Source organism: Vanellus vanellus (assembly GCF_965231255.1).
Source record: "Vanellus vanellus genome assembly, chromosome: 6".
Lineage (NCBI taxonomy): Eukaryota > Metazoa > Chordata > Aves > Charadriiformes > Charadriidae > Vanellus > Vanellus vanellus.
In genome coordinates this window covers 5,020,435-5,041,427 of record NC_138911.1, presented here as the reverse complement: position 1 = coordinate 5,041,427, position 20,993 = coordinate 5,020,435, and the positions used below count along the sequence as shown (strand labels likewise).

At 41.1% G+C, this 20,993-nt stretch overlaps 1 protein-coding gene across 1 annotated transcript in view; it reads right to left on the bottom strand.

Moving 5' to 3' along the window:
* NELL1 (neural EGFL like 1) overlaps nucleotides 1–20,993 on the bottom strand; it is a gene marked incomplete at its 5' end in the record, with an annotated part of 294,771 nt that overhangs the window by 142,489 nt on the left and 131,289 nt on the right. Inside the window, one exon of the mRNA XM_082485407.1 lies at nucleotides 7,883–8,008. Within this exon, the coding sequence (XP_082341533.1) occupies nucleotides 7,883–8,008 (126 nt within the window). The remainder of the gene's footprint in view (nucleotides 1–7,882; nucleotides 8,009–20,993) is intronic.

The window sequence follows — 20,993 nt, the reverse complement described above, 5'->3', positions numbered from 1 at the left end:
TTTTTCTGACTCTGTTTACTAGACTCTCCAACGCTGCCAGTGTATCAGCATGAATCTGGGCAAGACGCTCCACTTCTCACAATGCCTCAGCTTCCCCTTTTCCAAAACAGCAATTAAATACTTACCAGCTTTCTAGGGATGCATTGAGAAGCCACCTTATCGATGGTAGGACAGCATTCTCTGACAACACAAAAGAGTCATCCTTTTTAGTATTATTATAAACAGAGCTTCCCTGTGGCAAGAGTGCACTAGTTATCTCTCTATGAGACTTCTCTAAAGCCAAAATGAATGGATTGAAAGCTTTCTATTTGGTTAATGGGTTCTGAGTCAAGACCTGCGTATCAGTCATCTGATGTGGAATCGCTCTGGTTTTGTTTTGCTGGATTGACTCAATACTCTTCTAGTCTGCTGTCGACTTGTCCTGCAGAGCAAAGAAATGCTCTCTGATGCAGGCAATACCCACCGGTGCATAGATTACCTGCTGCTGAACTTGGCCAACAGCCCTCTGAGGGACTTGAAACAAATGTTTCCGCATTTCAGGGCGCCTGGAACTAGACGACATTTCCCTTCACGGTTTCGGGAACAGAGACGCTATCGTCTGCTGTTCAAACAGAAGGGGACTGCCTAAAACTAGGAGCTAAGTCCTGTCCTGCCTATTAGCGCTTGATCTCAGGAAAGGAGAGACCAGCACAACAGTATTTTGTGCCTGCTCAGTTAATATAATCAGTGTCATCCATTCAGGTTGGTTTAAGAGCAATTTTCAAATGCATTTGGAAATGCCCAACTGTTGCCCTGAAGGTACAGCGCAGTGAGAAGACAAGCACACAAATCAAGATACAGCTCGCAGAAGGACAATGGGCCGTCCTCAGCATGTAGAGGACAGAGCGGACTCCGAAGCAGGGAATGCTTCAGAGCAGCGTATATCGATCGATGTATTAGAGGCAAGTAAAATCAGGAAGGTCCAGATCTGCCTGAGGTCCTTATCCTCAGCCCTACCCATTGTGCTGAACATCTGCTACCTAACCCATAAATGGTGACACATAACTACGACCCTAACGCAATGAATATTTTCATAACGTTTCTTTAAAACTTCGGCAGTGCTAGACAAGATACTCAGCTACTGCAGCAGGATCTAAAGATGGCTCTTCGCCAAAACATACCTGAAAACTATTCCACCACAGACCTACCTTCATTGCCTACTGACCCAGACTGGGGTTTTCAGCCAGCAGACATGTCTATCAATTCACCAGCTCCGGGCCATCACGTGAACAGTGGTAACATTTGTTTACTGCCCTCTGTGAACATGCAAGACCCTGCACAGTACTTCAAAAGTTCAAGTGCCACACTAAAACTATTAACGTTTCTTTCCTTGAATGCTAACGTAGTTCACCAAAAAGGAAAAGGAGGAAAAGAGGGTCAGTAAATTTGATTCCAGAAAAAGCACTGCCTTTCAAAAAGTGACTGTATTATCAATTGGCTGCCTAAAAGCTTCTATTCAGGTCTTTTTCAAACACATCCAGTGGTTCCGGATAAGAAGCCAGTAACTTGCCCTTTGAGACTGCCACTTCACCATTGTGAAACTTGCTGCATTATTAGCAGCATTATGGGGTCAACTACACCACCTTGAACCTGACAGATAAACTCCAGCAACAGAAATCTGAAGGCATCAATTTTAGTGACAGCAAACAATTTGAACAACGTTTGTTCTAACCACAGCAGGAAATTTCTGCAGTTGAGTTGCCTTTGACAGATAGGGGAGAGGAAGGAGGGACGAGGAGGAAGGAGGGACGAGGAGGAAGGAGGGACGAGGAGGAAGGAGGGACGAGGAGGAAGGAGGGACGAGGAGGAAGGAGGGACGAGGAGGAAGGAGGGGGCTGCTGACTGTTTCCCTTGAAATTGAGATTTCTCAGAACTCTATGTTTTTTCCTATGCTTTAGGCACAATTTTTCATGCTGCAGAAGGGCTTGTTCTGAAAGGTGTGTTAGATTCAAAAGTGAACGCTACTCCAGAAACCACATAGGATGGAAACAAAGGGACTCACGGGATAACCTGTCAAAATCATTAGGTTTTCTTCCTTCCTCTTCTCTACCTATATTGTACTTCAAATTAGCATATAAACTACAGACTAACATTTAAATTCTAAGACCTCTTCTAAACAGTGTATTTCTATATAACACCAATTTTTCCACAGAAATAAAATACTGAATTGTGTATTTTGAAAATACTTCACGTTTCTGTGGTAGATAAGGCCTTGCTTTTAGCAAGTAACATATAATTATTTTAGTGACTCATTGCTAAGAGAAGCCAAAGGTCAAAGGAGTTCTGTGAACATTATCACAGAAAATGGGGACCGGAAAAGGGTTAAAAGCACAATCCAGTATTCAAACGTCGTGCAGAACTGCACAAAACTACGCCACAGTAAAATCTGGAGGGGGGTTCCTTTCGCGGAGGAAAAACATCTGTCAGCATGGCTCGGTGCATAAAGAGGAGGGAGGAGGTTTGCATATCGGTCGCACCAGATTTTGGCAGAATGTGCTGCTGACATACGCTGGGCGGGCAGATAACTTGCCATACCGTTTCTTTAAAAGATGCCCTTAGAGCAAAATGGACCGAGTCATTCTCAAGTCCAAAGGAAGTTTCTTCATTTTGCAAAAGGACCATGAGTAATACATGCAAAGAGAGGAATAAAAATCTTTTGGCACTCTCATTTGTAAAGGTCTTTTTTAAGCTTTAGTACATAATTAGTGAATATTTGTAGGAAATAAAAAAAAAAGTTAAAACCCCAAAATAGACTATTCAAGGCCAGCAGTGACTACAGAAAATGAGATAACTTATTCTTTGAATGCCTGCAGGATTTTAGGAAGTTTTCAGTGTCCCATGCAGCCCCAAGGAAAACATTGCAAAATAAAGGATAATTTTTTTAAGTGGTTATCATAGATGTTAAAGGCCAGGAATCTTTATCATGATCATCATGATTGTCTTCATAGAAAGTGCCAGTACTATGCAAAAAGAGATGAGACCCACCTACACTGTTTCCTCTTCATATCAGCATGACATATCTCGTTATTACAGTTAACTTATAGCCTACTAAGATGAAACAGCATTTGTTTACCTGATTGAATGACAGTGGGACATAGAAACTATATAGCGTTGTTTTAAACTACAGAAAATCATATACATGCATTTTCAAAATCATACCAGAGAACAGATGCAGTCCATCAAACCTAAAATTACGATATTTTTATTATGTAATTTATGATGCTTCAAAAAGCACTAAGCTAAATAAAGCATTTTTGAAGCAAACTCCCAAACTGGTATGGTAGAAGAAAGCAACCCAAGAGAACTTATTTTTCAACAAGAAAGCAGAGTAAAAACCTGTGGAAGTCAATAAAATGCTTTAAATCAGCAGATTCCAGTAAATGAGAGCATCTGGAGCAGCAAATTTCGCTGCCATTTTCAGAATGGGCAAGACCGTGATTTACCTGAGAACAGATAAACAACCTGTCAGTGTCTCAGGAAGAGACTGAAAGAAGCTTCCTCGTCCAGGGTAACTTTTCTTAATAAAACTGTCTTTCACTCAACAACTTAATCCAGAGCTCCAAGCTCTATGAATAGGTGAGTAGAAAACCACTAATGTACCCTTCTTGGTGAACGTAGGTTAAAGTTATTGCTATGACTAACCTGTCACGAAATACCATGGGACGGACCGCAACACACCAGGTCTTCTGCTTATATGAGACTGAATATTGATTATTTATTAAAATAGCCACAACTTAATTTTAAATGATAGTTCAGAATTTAATATAATTGTAGGCTTCATCCAAGATATTACTTCGGTCCCTCTGTCTCTGTGGCTGCATTTTCTATGCAATCAGCACAGCTTCCAACACAGTAGCTTCTTGCCGATAACCAGGGGAAGTTCCTATTCCACAGTTCTCATGATCAGAAATGGGAAATATCATTCAAAAATTGTTTTGGGAAAAGAAGTTTCATCAGCACCAAACCAGTGCAAATTAGTTTAATTTGAGAAAGGTGCATGGTTATAAGGCAACACACTGGAAGCTGCATATTTAAAATTCAGCGATATCCGAGTGAATTTAATTTTGCTCAAACCAAATTGGCTGAGCATTTCGACATTCACTTATTTTCTTTTTATAAAAATAACCCCCTCGGTATCAAATTGAAACATTTCATTCAGCTTAAAAATTGTTTCTCGCTCATGGCTTCCACATATCACCGCTTTCCACCTTTTGAAAGCCACCAGAGGACAGGGGCCAGCCACCAAGGCCGCCAAGCACAGGCCTGCCCAGCAACACACAGGATCCGCTCAACAGCAGATGACGACTTTGTACCTTGGTGAATTAGACTCAGACTTCCCAAAATACGATACCCTCCTGCTCTGTGGAACAACTCTGCTTTTAGGTCGACAGTGCATAAAACACATGCAATGCTGTGCACGTGCCTTAAGTGCTTACATTTGAAACTCGTTAACCCTTGTCTTGAACCCATTAGAGCCTGACCCCACGTACAAAAAATTCAGTTGTAATCAGAACGCCAACCCATCTCAGGCTTTCAGATTGTCCCCAAATGCATGGTTCAATAACAAGATAATTTCTCATTTATTTTGTTTGAATAAAGAGGAATAAATTTTAAAACCCGAGAAAAAGCTACAATCTATTTCACTGGTGCCTGATATCCATTGGTGCCAGCATGAGAGGGAACTAGTTAAGTATTTGCTGCCTGATTTTTTTATTATTTTTATTTCTTTTTTTAAGATTCATAAGAGGAGAAGTCTGTATAAACATAATTAAAGTCTCTATAAACATAAAGACAAATTTGGTGGCCTTCTATGATGGGGGAAGAGCAACTGATATCATCTACCTGAACTTGTGCAAAGCATTTCACACCGTCCCACACGACATCCTTGTTTGTAAATTGGAGAGACATAGATTTGACAGATGGACCACTCGGTGGATAAGGAATTGACTGGATGGTTGCATTCAAAGAGTTGCTGTCAATGGCTCGATGTCCAAGCGGAAACCATTGACGAGTGGCATTCCTCAGGGGTCAGTATTGGGACCAGTGTTGTTTAACACCTTTGTTGGCAACATGGAGTTTGATGATGGGATTGAGTACATCCTCAGCAAGTTTGACAACAATACCGAGCTGTGTGGAGCAGTCGACACACTGGAAGGGAGAGATGCCATCCAGAGGGACCTGGGCAGGCTTGAAAGGTGGGCCTGTGCAAACCTCATGAAGTTCAACAAGGCCAAGTGCACGGTACCGCACCTGGGTCAGGGCAATCCCAAGCACAAATACAGACCGGGTCGAGAATGGATTGAGAGCAGCCCTGAGGAGAAGGACTTGGGGGTGTTGGTGGATGAGGAGCTCAACATGAGCTGGCAATGTGTGCTTGCAGCTCAGAAAGCCAACCACATCCTGGGCTGCATCAAAAGCACCGTGGCCAGCAGGGCGAGGGAGGGGATTCTGCCCCTCTGCTCCGCTCTGGTGAGACCCCACACTGCACTGCATCTAGATCTGGGCCCCCAACATAGGAAGGACATAGACCTGTTGGAGCAAGCCCAGAGGAGGCCATATGAAGATGATCAGAGGGCTTGGAGCACCTCTCCTATGAAGACAGGCCGAGGAGTTGGGGTTAGTCAACCTGGAGAAGAGCAGGCTCCAGGGAGACCTTATAGCCCCTTCCAGTACCTAAAGGGGAACCTACAGGAAAGATGACTCTTTATGAGGGAGTGTAGCAATAGGACAAGGGGTAACAGTTTTAAACTGAAAGAGGGGAGATTTAGGTTTAGATATTAGGCAAAAATTCTTTACTGTGAGGGTGGTGAGCCCCTGGCCCAGGTTGCCCAGAGAAGCTGTGGCTGCCCCATACCTGGAGGTGCTCAAGGCCAGGTTGGATGGGGCTTGGAGTAACCTGGTCTAGGGGAAGATGTTCCTGTCCATGGCAGGGGGTTGAAACTAGATGATCTTTAAGGTCCTTTCTAACCCAAATCATTCTATGATAATGCAAGATACAAACCCAAGATTTGTGCTTCTATTGCACAGTACTTATTTAAAATACATTTATAACATACAATTATTTCTAGATACAACAGGCAATGAAACAAGTTTCTCCTCATCTATGTTATATATTTCCTGTGCTCTTTAATTGTGATGTCAACAAAGAAGTCATTTTAGCAAGATAATAAACCTGCAAGAAACAGTTATCTCACTCATTCTATTATTTTGTTCTTATACCCATTCTGGATTTTTTTTGTTCATGCACTTTAAATGAATATTCACCCATTACTGTCAAGTAACTTGTCTTACTATTTCACACTTTTTCTGTAAATCACAAATACCCTGCTTTCTAAACTATTTGCATGCCTAATGATAGTGCCTTGCTGGAAGGAAAGGAACATTAGGAAATTAGTAGTGCATATATGGAATGCAAGTGTCAGATTATCAAAAACACTTTCCCCGTCACTGTGAAGGCCGCTACCTCACACAGCACAGATATTTAGAACAAAATTTAAGGTCTGAAAGTTTTCTGACATGGCAGATTGTAAAAGATCAAGAAAAACTCAAAAGTTTACTCAAAAGACATAAATTTTAGAGAAGTAATGACTCTCTGGGCAAAATAAAAATCAGTTTCCTGACAGCTGTTTGGTATCATCCTCTCTCAAGAGGTGGGCAGGACTTTCCTACAGTTTTTATAAACTACATGATCTTAGCTACAAGACCTGCTGTCATCACAAAAGTCAACATTTCTTGTGACCTTCCCTAAGGATAACATGTGTATTACAATACAATTACTCTGGGCTGGAAATCAGTCTTATATTGCATACTCCTGTGCCATCATTCCACTTGAGAAAAGAGCTCACCCAACACAATTCTAAACATGGTGTTGTGTCAAGTTGACTTATTTCCATTTCAATAAATAATCTCCTCCTTTGCCAGACGGGTGCACCACTAAAATAATCCTGAGATCATAGAATCATAGAATCATAGAATCAGTCAGGTTGGAAGGGACCTTTAAGATCATCAAGTCCAACCATTAACCTACCCTGATAAAAACACCACCATTTCTAAACCATGAAGATCAGCTTTTCTGAAGTGTTGGGATTGAAAGAAGTTATCCAGTTAGGTACAGCTGGGCCGAGCGTTTCAGCAGCTTCTTGCGTTCTTCCCAAAGATTGCCAAAGAAGGTCCCTTAAAACCTTCTAGATGGAAATGAGACCTACCTGCTTCCCACTAAGAATTTTTAGAGCTCATTTTGCTGACAGGTATTAAAAAAGAATCACTAGGTTTATTGTCTAACGCTACCACGCTTCTTCTCTTTTCTAAATAACATGTGTCATAGTCCTAGAGACACTGATTCTCAGCATTAATAACAATTTCCAAACCACCTAATAACAACTGCTTTTGAGGACTTTATACATTTTCAGTTTTACGTATTTGTCTCAGCTCTGTCCAGAAAACTTCTCCTCCTGGATAATTTCTCATGTTTCAATCCACTGACCAGTTTCAAACCACAGGTAATAAAATGTTATTTCTTCTAACTACACGTGTGATCTGACCTCAGCCTTTGCACCTCACCCGCAAGCCAGCCGTGGGACACGACGGGACACATCCTGGTTGTCAACAGCCCTCGGTGTGTGCACCACAGGGCTTCTTGAGACACCATCCAAATTAATCCCGAAGCGTCCATAGGAAAAGTACCTCATACCAGATTTACCTACAGAACACTGCCTCGCTTGTGCCTAAATTTTATGCCAGCAGAGGGCCAGCTAGTATGTGGCATTTGGTATGGCATGGGGACTAATTAGAAGCCACGTAATACACACAACACACTACAGTTGTGGTACACCTAAGAGCTCACCTGTACAGGAGAAATCATCCACGCGGACATATCCCATGACGCAGTCACAACGATAGGACCCAGGCAAGTTAACGCACACCGTATTGGCGTGGCAATAATGCATCTTGGCAGCGCACTCATCAATATCTGCAGGGAAGAACCACCAAGGAAAGTTACAGTCAGGCTTAGTAAAATGACGCTATATTAGAATAAGAGAAAACAAATTCAATTTACAACTCCAAAGGCAGTCTGATTTAACTCTATCATGAAAGAACATGGCAAATTTAGAAGAATTTTTTTTTTTTTTTCCTACGGCAATGGTAAAAAACAAAAACCGATGCAGAGTTTTCAAACACATAAAATACGGTCAGAAGTATGTCGCGCTCAGTGTTGCAAATCCTAACTCTGCCTCTTCGGAAAGTAAAGCACGAAAGCACAGTAACTTTGTGCAGTGTGGTATCGCTTGCAGCGCTGGACAGATATGACGTGGCAATGTCTGTCAGGGCAACGTAGCAGATTCAACTGCTGAGTTGCGCAGCGAGTATTCCAGCCCTCCACACTCATCCAAGTGCTCTGACAATGCCCTGTCCTTGAAAACCACTTCTGCTGCAGGAGTTACTGAACAGTGCCACTTCCACATCCCACACAAGCAGATGATTGAGCCGGTCATCTCAGCCCATTTTAAGCCTACGTTACATCATACCAATGGGGAAAAAAAAAAAAAAAAAGCGATTAAGGAGCAGTAGAAACTTGACCCCATATCTCTGTTTGCTTGAGCAATCTCTACTGCTGCTATGAATCCAAAATTCAAAATGGTTTTTGCAACAGTGAATCAAACCTATCATTTACTTGCCTGTTTAAATATCCCAAAGCTCTGTTATATTGTAAACGGTAAAATCTTCCCCCTTCCTTCCCCACAAAACCAGATATTATACTGCAGAATTCTCTTTATTTTCTTCTCAGCAGGCTAAATTTTCTGCTTAGTAGCACAGATTTTACATTAAGTAATTCATGGTTTTCAAAAGATTAATTCTAGTGTTATATATGTCCACACAAAGAAAGATGAATCAGATTCTCCTCCCCCCCCCCCCCCATTACTTTCTCCTTGTTATTGATTGCATACACGCAAGAAAGGTATTAATTGACAACACAGCTGAAGAAATTCCTCGGCCAGTGGGGGTACAGATGAGTAGGTCACCCCACAGTGTGGTCTCCTACCACATCCCTCTGCAGAGACCGAGCTACGATCTCCCTTCTCCCTCATCACACGGTGTTTATGGAGACACAATGGAAGTGCCACATTAGCACCATAACATTGGGATTTAACCCCAGAAGGTGAGGGGTGGGAGGTGTTAATTGTGCACCTTCTGAGTTCTTGGTTGCCTAAATTCAAGAATCCTGTTTAACCTTCCTAAACCGAAGTAGCTGCAACTGAGATACGCCCACATTTTCCAGTCTGAAAATGAAACACATGCCAGCTATACTCAACACTTGCTATGCTACAGACATCTGTCCAGTAGGAACTACCAGCTAAATCACTTCGTGTTGGCCACCAAACAGCTGTCAGTTGGCAGCGATTTCTGATGGCTGCCAACTTGTGCTGAATTAGAAATGATGGCCTGGAGGCAAAAGGCTTCGTATACCACTGCAGGCACCTTGAACTCTCTCGTTCTCGCATTTCCGTTGTTCCTGTTGCAGTGCCACTTGATGAAATGAATTTTAAAAAGTCTGGAGCATCAATATATGGAAGATAAAAGCCAAGAAAAATCCTCCCACATGTCTTGTTATCACACCACTGAGTGCTAGAGCCACTTGGGAAACACTCAGGTGTTGACGTGCGTTCACGCTGTTCTGCTTGCAGCCTCTTTTTAATAGGCTTTCGGAGCATAGCTTTGAGGAGTTTTGTTCTTGCATATCTAATAATTTTCTAGCATAAAAGGGAAAGGAACGAAAAGATGTCTGAAAAGAAAGCAAGAATGTCAAAACAGCAACCAATTCACCTGAAAATTAACCTTATGAAAATATCGCTATGGGAGAATTTCTCAAAAGGAGACGAAGGACTTCAAGTGATGACTTGACTATAAATAGAGGAATTGAGAACAACTGACACCGGGTTGTTGCGGAAGTCCTTGAGTCCAGGAAGAAAAAGACTGGGCCCAACAAAGGAAGCAGAAGGAACAAAAGATCCCTCTCTTCAAACTTTGCTCATTTATTGAACTCGCTTCTCAATCTTTCTTGGTGTGTTTTCCATAAGCCCTTTCGGTACTTCCCATTTTCTGTTACCTTTGCAGTATTAGCCTTCTACTAATACGCCCATTTCCTTTACAGAGAATAATAGCGAGAGGTCAAAACCGGCAATGGTATTTTCTTATTAAAGCCTGTAGGGCAACGCTAAAGCTGTTGTTCTGGACCACAATTCTGCAAATCCTTGTAAAAGGTTAGGTATTCATCACAAAAAGCTTTGGGTTTTTACTTAATGTTGTTAGAGTAAAATCCATAAAGCACATAGTGGTATATATCAGCTCAGTTGTAATGGAACTCAAATTGTGATTCATGTGTATAGATTGCTTGTCGCATTTGAAATATTAGAGCTCATCTTCTAGTGGTCTTTTGAGGTGATAAAAATACGTGATTTATGTTTCTCTCTAGACTGGTGAAGTAGTTTGTTTTTCTTTTAAAAAGGTATACTTATGGTCTTTAAAATGAGACTTGACACAGCATAATGATCATTCACATATCACCGGCTTCCATCTACATAAGCTCGCTCTTTGCAACAACAAAGACTTTTGGGCTTCGGCTTTTCGGTAAGGAGCATTACGTTACAGGCTGGGTTGGTCTGATAAGCGAGCGCTATCCTACCGGGTTCGAGTGTTTCCTTAACAGCGAAATAAGCTTTGTTGCCTATACAGAGCTCTCTTTACGGCAGTACTCGCCTACCCTATAGCTAATCACTTATCACCATTACTCCTTACAGTGCTAAACAGTGTTCATGAACTTATAGGGAAAGATACACGTATTATCTTTTATTATTTGAGCCGTGCTATGAGTACACTGGGACAAAACGCGAGCAAAGTATCCCAGCGGAGCTACTTGCTTAGCGCCTGGCATGCCTTCTGCCACACAGCAGGCACGCATCGTCTCGCACCAACCAACCAAGCAAAACAAGATGGGACGGAAAGACAATACAAATGGTGTTCAACCCACAGCCAAGCGAAAGAGGTTTTCTCATTTGCAAATGTACTTTACAAACTATTTAACTCTTTTCATGCCTGACTCGGAATCCTACCGCTAAATATTTAAAATATTTAAATATGGCAATAAGACACCAAACCACAACTAGAGCATCCTTTTACTGTCTGTCCCCTCCAGCAAGTTACGTCAAACCAAATTCATCTCTGCTGTAAAAAGGGCAAGTTCCTGTTAATGACAATGGGAGTTTTGTCCATTCACCCAAAAGGTGACCTACTATTTTTTAAACTGTTAGTCCTGTAATAACCATGAGTGAACAATCTTGAAACAAAGCGATCTCTGCCTCTGGAATTGCAGACCCCTGTTTGCGATATAATAATCCATTTAGACATTAGCAGTATCATCACCTGTTGTTTGGGGCTTCATAGTTTAACTACTGGAAGAAAATAACATTCAAATCAAAACAAATGAAACTACTCCATTTGTCACTCTCTCCCAGTTACTCACTTTCTGGTTGGGGAGTGTATTTTCCCAAAGTTCATTCTAATTTTCAAGCACTCTGTGAGGAAGCAAAGTCAGAAAAGCAAAGATGGGGGAGGGGAGGGAAAAGAAGAGCTTTGCAGAAAGCTCTGACCTCTAATTCATGACTTCCAGCTAGAAAACATTATTAACGGGGGGTGGGGTGTAATTCCCCCCTCCCTCCCCCTTTTTATTCAAGTTAATGCTATGCCTTGACTTGAACTGCATCAAACCCTGGTCCAAATAATCTGGATTTTTAAAAAATGTAAAATCAGCCTTTGTTGTTATTTAAATAATATCAAATCTTAAAATATGTTCACAGGCTGACGGACTCTTATAAACAGTTTCCAAACAGTGGAGCATAACAGCAGTGCAGCGTAAGAGAGGTCCTAAAATTTCAGTCACCCTATGCTTATGCAAAAATGAATACATGCTGGTTTCACCCCACTGACTTAGCAGCTCCCTTTTCACTATATTTACCTTTTGTTCTCCAGGTTCTCCCCGATTCTGACCTCTCCTGCTCTTATCTCCTTTCCACTACCAGACTCACTTGACTTCAGCTCTCCTTCCCTTTTTTTTTTTTTTTCCCCTCCCACTGCCTGTTTGCTTTCGCCTGTCTAACGCACTCCGTGCCTGGTTTTTGCCTTCAGCTCAGGGTGGGTTTCTCAAATTGTGCAATACAACCCTCAGGGAGCCATAAAGCATTAGAGAGCAGCAGTCAGCAGTCCCCCGTGAGCTGGCAGCAGCTTCGCTTCCCCCGGTTGCCTGAGTAAGAGAAGACTAATTATTGGCTACAAATGTTTAGGCTAACCTTAAAACTGTCTACCAACTTGGACTCCTTGATAGCAACTCATCTCCTGCAAGGCTGGGCGGCAGTGCAAACGCGGGTGACCCTCACCATTCAAGGGCCGGAGCTGCTGCCCAGTCAGAGCCAGGGGAACGACCCAAAACAAAAGCAGATAAGCCAAATGACAAATTTCCCTTTCCATAAGGCTGAGAAACATTACCCTAATGTCGTTAAGTAACTAACTAGCTAAAATAGCCTTCATAAATTAGGGCTGGTGTAGCATCACCTGGCAATCCATAAGCAATAAAATAACTATCAATATAATAACATCAGGAAGTACCATCACTTTGACTTTCAGAGCGTCATTAAGATGGTGCAGCCTCTTCCTCTGGGCACAGCATAAAAGCACTCTACATTGATATACCTACTTTACAATTAGGAGAAGAGTATCAATATTTCAAATCTGCTTTCTATCAATTTAAGTGCCCCTCTAGTGATGACAACTGTATAACTATCAGGTTAAACAAACAAAGAAATAAATATTTAAAAGCACACACTCACGTGCAAATCACACTTAAACAGTCACACTTTCCAGCGCAGACCAGCCCTAAACCAGCCTAACATTCCTGAGAAGGGCAAAAATAAAAATTCAAGTGGAGTTACTTTCCTCCTCTTTGTTTCAACACTGTCAGGCTTAAATTCCTTTACCGATCGCTCTCCGTAGAGTGACTGGTCATTCTCAAGTGAAGATCACAACATCAGCACTCCTTTGCTGATGAGAAGTATGTAGCTCCTTTGCTACCTGTTTCTCAGCTACATTAGTAAACAGCCCACCCAGCAGTCGTACAGGAAAGTCGTCGCTTCCCAAAATCCACCCTGCTGAAATTCAGCCTTAGAAATTAAAATATCGCCTAGGCACAAGACGAGCTCCTCTTCTACATCCTTGCTAATGCTTACAAATAATACACAAATCATTGGTGTCTTTATGTTATGATTCTTTTGCCTTAAAAAAAAAGAAAATAAAAAATAGACCTTTTCATAACCTGAGTCTCCAATAACCTGACCAACTCTTTGGAGCCAGGATATTTCCACTACGGTCATTTTACTCATCATTCCTCAAAACATCCCAATCCTGTCATAAAAGACAGCACTAGACTCTTTAAAGCTTGCTGTACAGACTATCTAGCGTGCCTCTAAGCGAGAAGATTTTCCTTTTATTGTTCTATTAAATTCTGCTTTTTGCTAAGAAAAACTAAAAATTTGCAGTTCCACTCTCCCTTGTGCTTTCCATCATTACGCTGGCAATTTACGATGCATTATTAAATGTCTGTATGGTTGTTTTGGAGGGATGGTCCTCAAGAGCCTTGAGGTCTCTTAGGATAAAAACAGTTTATTTAAATTGAACTTTTCATAAAAGATCATTTAAATCAGTTAGAAAGCTGCCACTGATGTGTTAGTATTAAAGAAAATACAAGTAACGTGGTGTTGTTTTTAACAGAAAGGAGCTGTTTTCTTAACCCTAAGTGAATGACTGCATTCATTTGATAAATACATTAATAGAAAATGTTCACAGACTTACAAATATAACTTTTTTTAAAAAAAAAATGTTTGCAGCTACAGCTCTTAGGGATTGCTGATAACTTATTCATAAGGTATCTCTGACAGTTGCAAATAAGTTATTCTAAAAAATACGCAGCCAGAATTCACATATGATAATGCAGCTTAGAGAACATAGATTAAAAATAATCACAAAAAGCAGAATGAAACATTTGGGGGAACAGGTTTTGGCTAACGGCAGCAGCTCAGTCATTTGCTCAAACGCACCAAAGCAACTAGCAAAAACAAGTCAAGATTCTTCTTGTATAATAGCACCCGCTATGATGTTTAGAACTTAACCGAAATCCAGATCGCTTTATCCAGGATTATTCAAGCCTTTTAGTTTTTACTTTCTAATTATTCTTTGAAAATATACTGATATTCATCTTTAGAACACACAACAGCAGAACTAAGCAATGTGCCTGAGTTGGTGTAAAGACTTTTCTTTAAAGACGCTGCTTAATTTGCTCTTCCACTGAGTGGCTTATGAGAGGCTATGTAAGGAGCAAGCTACTTTTCGGTTTCAGAGTCTGTCTGGCCAGCAGGATTCAAAACTTTTACCCAAGCCAGTGCCACCGTCTCCGCTCTCCAGCTTCTCTCTGGCCTCTTGGACTCAATCAAAGCAGATCAATGTCTTTGAGGCCACTCTACTATAAGGGATTAATGGATTCTGAAGAACGTTCATTATATCCCCTCATGGATATTACAGCAGAGAGGTTCTTCATCAGCCCCAAGTATTTTAACATACTCAGGAATACCAGCAGCTACTTCAAGAAAAAACTCTGTGTTTCAGGGAAAGGAACTGGTGTCTATCACAAAAAAACCAAAGAACACTTATGTACTCTTGAGCTGTATTAAGCCCTCTGAAGAGTAAAGAGTAAGATGTGACTGCTGCTGATTATAATGAGACCACTTCAACTAAAATGGAGTTAATCTCAAATAACCTGGTACTGGCACTACAGGAATCGTTGACTCCCAGAACTTTGCAGGAGCAAGCCTACCACAGGAGAAACTGTCTGCTCTTTGGTTGAGAGCACACAGGGGACTTCATGGGTTACAGAACTCTCGCTGTAACCCTCGAGAACAAGACCACGTAATGAATCAGCAGGCTTCTGTGCTCTCTCTGTCTGTAGGCAGAGTAATATTCTTGACAATATTGCCAAGGACACTGCAATAGGTAAGAGTTAAATTCAGAGAAAGATAAAGGATAAACTCTGAAATAGGATGCAATTCAAATATTATGCACTTTGAAACCTTCTCTTATAAAAATGTGAAATTAAGAGATAAGTCCACGCGGCTGTAAGTCCTATGATGCCATTAGCTTGTTCTTTCATATTAGTTTTGTCTTAAAAACAGCTCAAAACCTGTTCGCTGTTCTTTATTATTATTATTTTCTCAGAGGTGGTATGTTCAGCAGTTCACATTATAAATTCTTTCATCCATCACCCAAAGTTATTCAAAGTTAGGAAATAATCATATTTGTACATGCTACCTTTCTCAGAATAGAAGTTTTCTTAAAGCTTCAATCCAAATGCTAGTTCTGGAATCAATAAAAATTCCTACAGATGTGATAAGTGAAACATTTGGATACCCAAGGTTCATCCTTGGAAATGTAGTAAATGCCTGCGTGGGTATAGCAACACATATCCCAATGAAGAAAACGGTCTTTAACTTCACCAAAGTAATCATGTTTGGCAGTTCATGAGAAACGAAACAGTACACGAAACGTGAAAAGCCACTGGCTCTTTCCATCCTGCAGCGGGCAACAGACTGTGGAAAAAGTGATGAGATTCCTCTCTAGGCACCCTATATATCTTCCCCTAAAGCAGGAGGAGTTTTGGGAATCTCCTAGCTATTGAGGAGAAGATGGTGAAAAAAGAAGGCTCGTCAAAAGGCGTCTGTGGGACAAATTCTGCCACCAAAGATGATTCGGTAAGCCAAACCACAAGTTTTGAGCTATATTGTCACAGTCTGTCAGCACAGCACATCTCCGGGCAACTGTGAGCTTTAAAGTTTGGAATTAGCAATTTGACGCCGTTCTCCGTTTACACCCTTGCTGAAACCCTGATTATGATGACCAGGGTCTGATCTGCACCATGCTCCTCCATTGAATCCATACAGACCAACAAAGATATGAATATCTGTAAAGTCTACTCTCGGTGACAATTTGCCTATCCGGGACACAGAGGGAGTTAACTGCTTTCCCCTGGCTAGAATCCATGACAGAAACCTCAACAAATTACTACAGGGACAGGAGAAGGAAGAGTTATACATAGTAAATCTAACCGGACTACTCGCCCTTAGTATTTAGTCCCACTCTGCCACCCATTTCTCTTCTCCAAAGGCTCTTAATGCACGAGATTTCATTCTCAATCTAACTACTTCATGCTTGGCTGGTAGAGTTACCGTTAGACAAGTCTACGTCAAATAATAGGTTATGCTACTACTGTTCCCAAATATATTGCAGCCCATTAGAAAACAAAGCAATATAATCACCTCGTTCTTAAAATAGCTCTGTTCCCTAGAAAGACTGCCTCTAGCTTACTGATTACAGAAAGGTACTCCCAAAGCCCTGCTTGCTTCGGCTTTGATTTCACTTAGAACAGAAACTCCTATTGGATCTCAGTAAGCACAGATGAAATAAAGACTACTGTTGGAAAAGGAATGTCGGATTTCTGTAACAGATTCTCCTCCTTATTTATTGTTATTTTTTAACCTTTCCAAACATTCTCAGAGATACCAGTGGATGCTTATATGGGGAGGAAGAGGGGAAGGGGTGAGGGAACGTTGTTGTTCTCTATTCTTCCATTCAGCTACATTAGCCAAGCAATACGATACACTGAAATAACCATATCCGTTTTCATTCAGCTAATACCTTACCCTTTCAATCCCCTCTATCTAATTTTACTAATGGCTAAGGGTGAACAATGGATTACTGTATCAAAATGAACAATTCTCTCTTCGTGGTGCTATACCGAGAGCAATTACATTAAATACCTGGTTCCATCAGCACTTGTCTTATACCGTTGTCCACAATTTTTGCTTCACTGTTCTATTTTTATCACCGATACTCTTATCCAGTTTGTCTCCTTCTATCTATGTCTTGCGATATTGACTGGCTTACTCTTTCAAATCCACACAGATGCTATCTTCAAATGATAAATTGTGGAAGGGTACCCATATAATTGATCTAGAATCCCTGTGCCCACGGCAACCTTTCACTGTGGCATTTTGAAGGACACTGTATCTCTCTGAAAAATTAAATGCTGATGAAAACTGTAGGGGAGGGGGGCTTGGGGGTGGCGTCTTTAGCCTGTCTAAAATACCTATAGTCCCTGGAAAACTACTGGTCATGCATTTTATAATGACTTTTAATATATACTGTTATAATAAATGAGATGTGATATGTTAGTAGCAAAAAATCATACAAAATTAATACTGCACCATTTTCACACTACAGGAACTTGTTCACTCAATGACCATTTGCGCAGTGCAAAAGCAGCACACAGGTAATGGAAAAATATTGTCCCATACTGGTAAACGCTCACTGTGCCCTATCTTCTCAATTTATGGCCTTCACAACACTGTTTGCATTTTCCTAAAATGTTCTCTCTTAACATCTTTTCAATCATTCATTATTCATCCGTTTCCATCACATTCTTGTTCCTCTGTCCAACTCTGCTGAAAAATCCATGTGGAGATATTGAACCTAAAGGGGCAGAATCATCACCACTGCTAAGTTGGCAACTGTGCCTCTCCAATGCCACACAAGTCAAACCAGGTGGTTTAAGATGACAGAGGATTTACTGATTTTATTTTCATGGCTCCAGACTATTCCCTGTTAATCAGGTTCCACAGCGGGTTAGGGCCGAATATCTTATTCAGGTAAGAAAATTATAGATCATTGCCAAACAGTTCCTTTCCTAGTACCCCTCTAAGCCATGATAAACACTTTTCTTTATTCTCCAGCCTTGCTACACAATCCAGTCTTATTGTTTGTGCCTTTTAAAATTTAATTTAATCTATAATGTAAAAAGAAACAAATAAAAAGTAGAAGCAGCCCCTTAGTTTTATGTATTATAAATATTTTTCCCTATAAACATAACCTTAATTGACATAACTGAAAAGTACAAGATGCATTTCTCATCTGAGCAAATATGGTAATCAGGTGTGATTTATAGCACTAGTTACTGAAAGAGGCATTTCTGGTTTGGAGATTGCACCAATACTGCACTCCTTGCGCATAACCTGAGGTGAGCTGAACAAGAGGAATGGTAAACGGGGGAGGGGAGAAATCCAACAGATGATCTTAAAAAAAATATTCTTTACCTGCAATCCTAATTCCTGCCTCAACACTTAGTACTAAACTTTATTTTAATTGCTTTGCTTTTAGCTATGAAATTGAACTGGGGATTTAATGCTTTCCTCTTTGATAACATAGTCAAAGCTCAGCTGCAATTAAAAAAAAAATGAAATTGGGACACTCAAGTTCTTACTATCGCATTTTTAGTAACTCGGCATCCGAATGACTATATCCATTACGATCATAGTGAGTCAACGATGTCTTTACTCACACGTGCTTTATCAGTATCAGCTCCTGAGGAATTCATTCGCACAGATTCCCTCAAGTTCCACCAAGACCAGTGGTCAGAGCACAAAGAAAGGACGGAGCGGAGAGATGCTGACCCAACCCTCACCAGCCGCGAAAGATAACTGTGAGCACGTCTGTTGCCTGGTTGATGTTTCAATACAAGGTGATTTTTTTAACGCACGTGCCCTCCTGAAAAGAGCCTGATTGCAAACAAGCTTTCTGAGACTCCTCCAGAAGCAGGATTTTAATTTGCAGTACACAGCCCCCTGACCTTTGGGAGTGGAGGTCAGGAACAAAGGCAGCGTTACAGTGTTATTCATGATACTAAATTACTATTTCATTACCGGCACCGTTATGTACATTTCAGAGCACGTTATCAGCAATAAATCCCAATTCTAGCATGACCAAGGCAGGCTTTTACCAACGACAAGCAGCTGTCTCGAAAACCAGCAAAATTCTCTGTGAAATACAGGACTGCCCCGGAGGGCAGCGGCAGAAGCATACAGCAGGTTGAAGTACTTCTCGGGGAAGTTAAGAGAAAAACACCGTGAGTTCAATGGGCTTTGAACCAACCTACTGAAGAGTGTGTGTATATGCACACGCGTGTGTGTATACATATATTTGCACACTGCAGAGGGAGGTAAATCAATAAAGATCTGACACCGAACGAGGAGAAAGAACAGAAGAGTTGAACCAGCATTACTGGTTTCAAATGCTGTGCTCTGTCTCGACTTTTTTAAGCTAGATTAAGTTGTATTTAAAAGCAAAACAGTAACTCTTGCTGTTGATGTAAGCTTCATGGGTTTTATCCCTGAGAGAACCAGTATGAAAACAATGTGAGCTTCCACTATCAATAGACGGATGGAGACTTCTATAGATATCTAAAACGCACTCTCACCATCTCTATTAAGAAGCAAAATTCTAGCCCGATTTCATTGGTCATTCGACATTAGCTGTAAATAAACTATGACAAAAATAAAGACAGCAGAACTAGACAAGCCGTTTCTCATTTTTGTTATTAAAAAAAAAATAATAATTCTGAGAATACAAAGCCCACATCAATGAAAATCAACATGTCTATACCAGCATATAATAGAGAATACCAATTTGTAGCTGCCAAGAACGGAGAAGAGAGCTAGCAGGCACTGGTGCGACTTGGTCCCCCAACAGGCCTGGCTGCTGCAGGTTATTACGCGACCCTTGAATCCTGGACAAAAGATGTTTAAAAAAAAAAAAAAAATACAACAACCCAAACCACACCACACTTCTTACTTTGGTAAACTCCTGGATTAAGGTACACTGTTCCACTAATCTGTGCTCTGTTCCCATGTCGCTATCCTGGGTATCCTTTACTTTCCTCAACTGTTATCTTGTCTACCTGCTATTGCTAGGATAACGGCCACCAAAAAATGTCTCTTACCAGCTAGCCTACAGGAGAACCTATACCTGCGATGAGCTTTCAGTAAAAGGGTAAACAGACTGAGAGCTAGTTAATTCACCAGCATCTAACAAAAACTAAGAAGAAAGGGAAGCACAGGAGTAGAGAACACAACTTCTAACACACATGTATCGCCGCGTAGCAGCACGGAACCGCCTCCATGAAGGCAAAGACCTTGAAAACCTTCTCTTTACTCACAAGAGGAACAACAGCACTTTTAGGGTTGGTGTAAAGAGGAGCGAAGGGAGAAGCCACTCTGTATTTCCATCCTTCATGTGTGCCCTTTGATGGAAAACAGAGAGAGCATCTCAAAATAGTTTCAGAGTAACAACAAAAAAGTTAACGTAAAAAAAAAAGAGAAATTTCCTTAATGTTTGGGAAAAGACAAAAAAAGAGATAAAACAGGTAAGTAAGAGTCTATATGTTAGGATAACAAGTCCAAGCAGTACAGTTAGGGAACAAAAGGGACAGGCTTAAAGCTCATGGCAATGGGCTGCAAAACAAGACTGAGATGGCTGTTTAACTGAAAGGAGACAAACACAAAACATTGCATTTCCACAACAGTCAAAGCCCTCACGTCACGATCCAAGGGGGCTTTTCCTCCTCAAAACCATAATTAGAATGGCTCCTTCTGCAGAGAAAGTGGAGAAAGAGAACAATTTCAGAAGTTACATCATGATCGCTTAGACCACATGACTTTCTGCAGAAAAGAAACTCTCCGATTTTACTGTATTGGGTTGTTGTGGCAAAGTTCTAGTAGCAGGAGGGCTGCAGGGGTGGCTTCTGTGAGAAGGTGCCAGAAGCTGCCCCCACGTCTGACAGAGCCAATGCCAGCTGGCTCCAAGACGGACCCGCCGCTGACCAAAGCTGAGCCAATCAGTGACACCGGTAGCACCTCTGTGATCACATATTTAAGAAAGGGTAAAAAAAGGCTGTGTAACAGCAGCTGGGAGAGAGAAATGAGAATATGCAAGAGAAACAACTCTGCAGACGCCAGGGTCAGTGAAGAAGG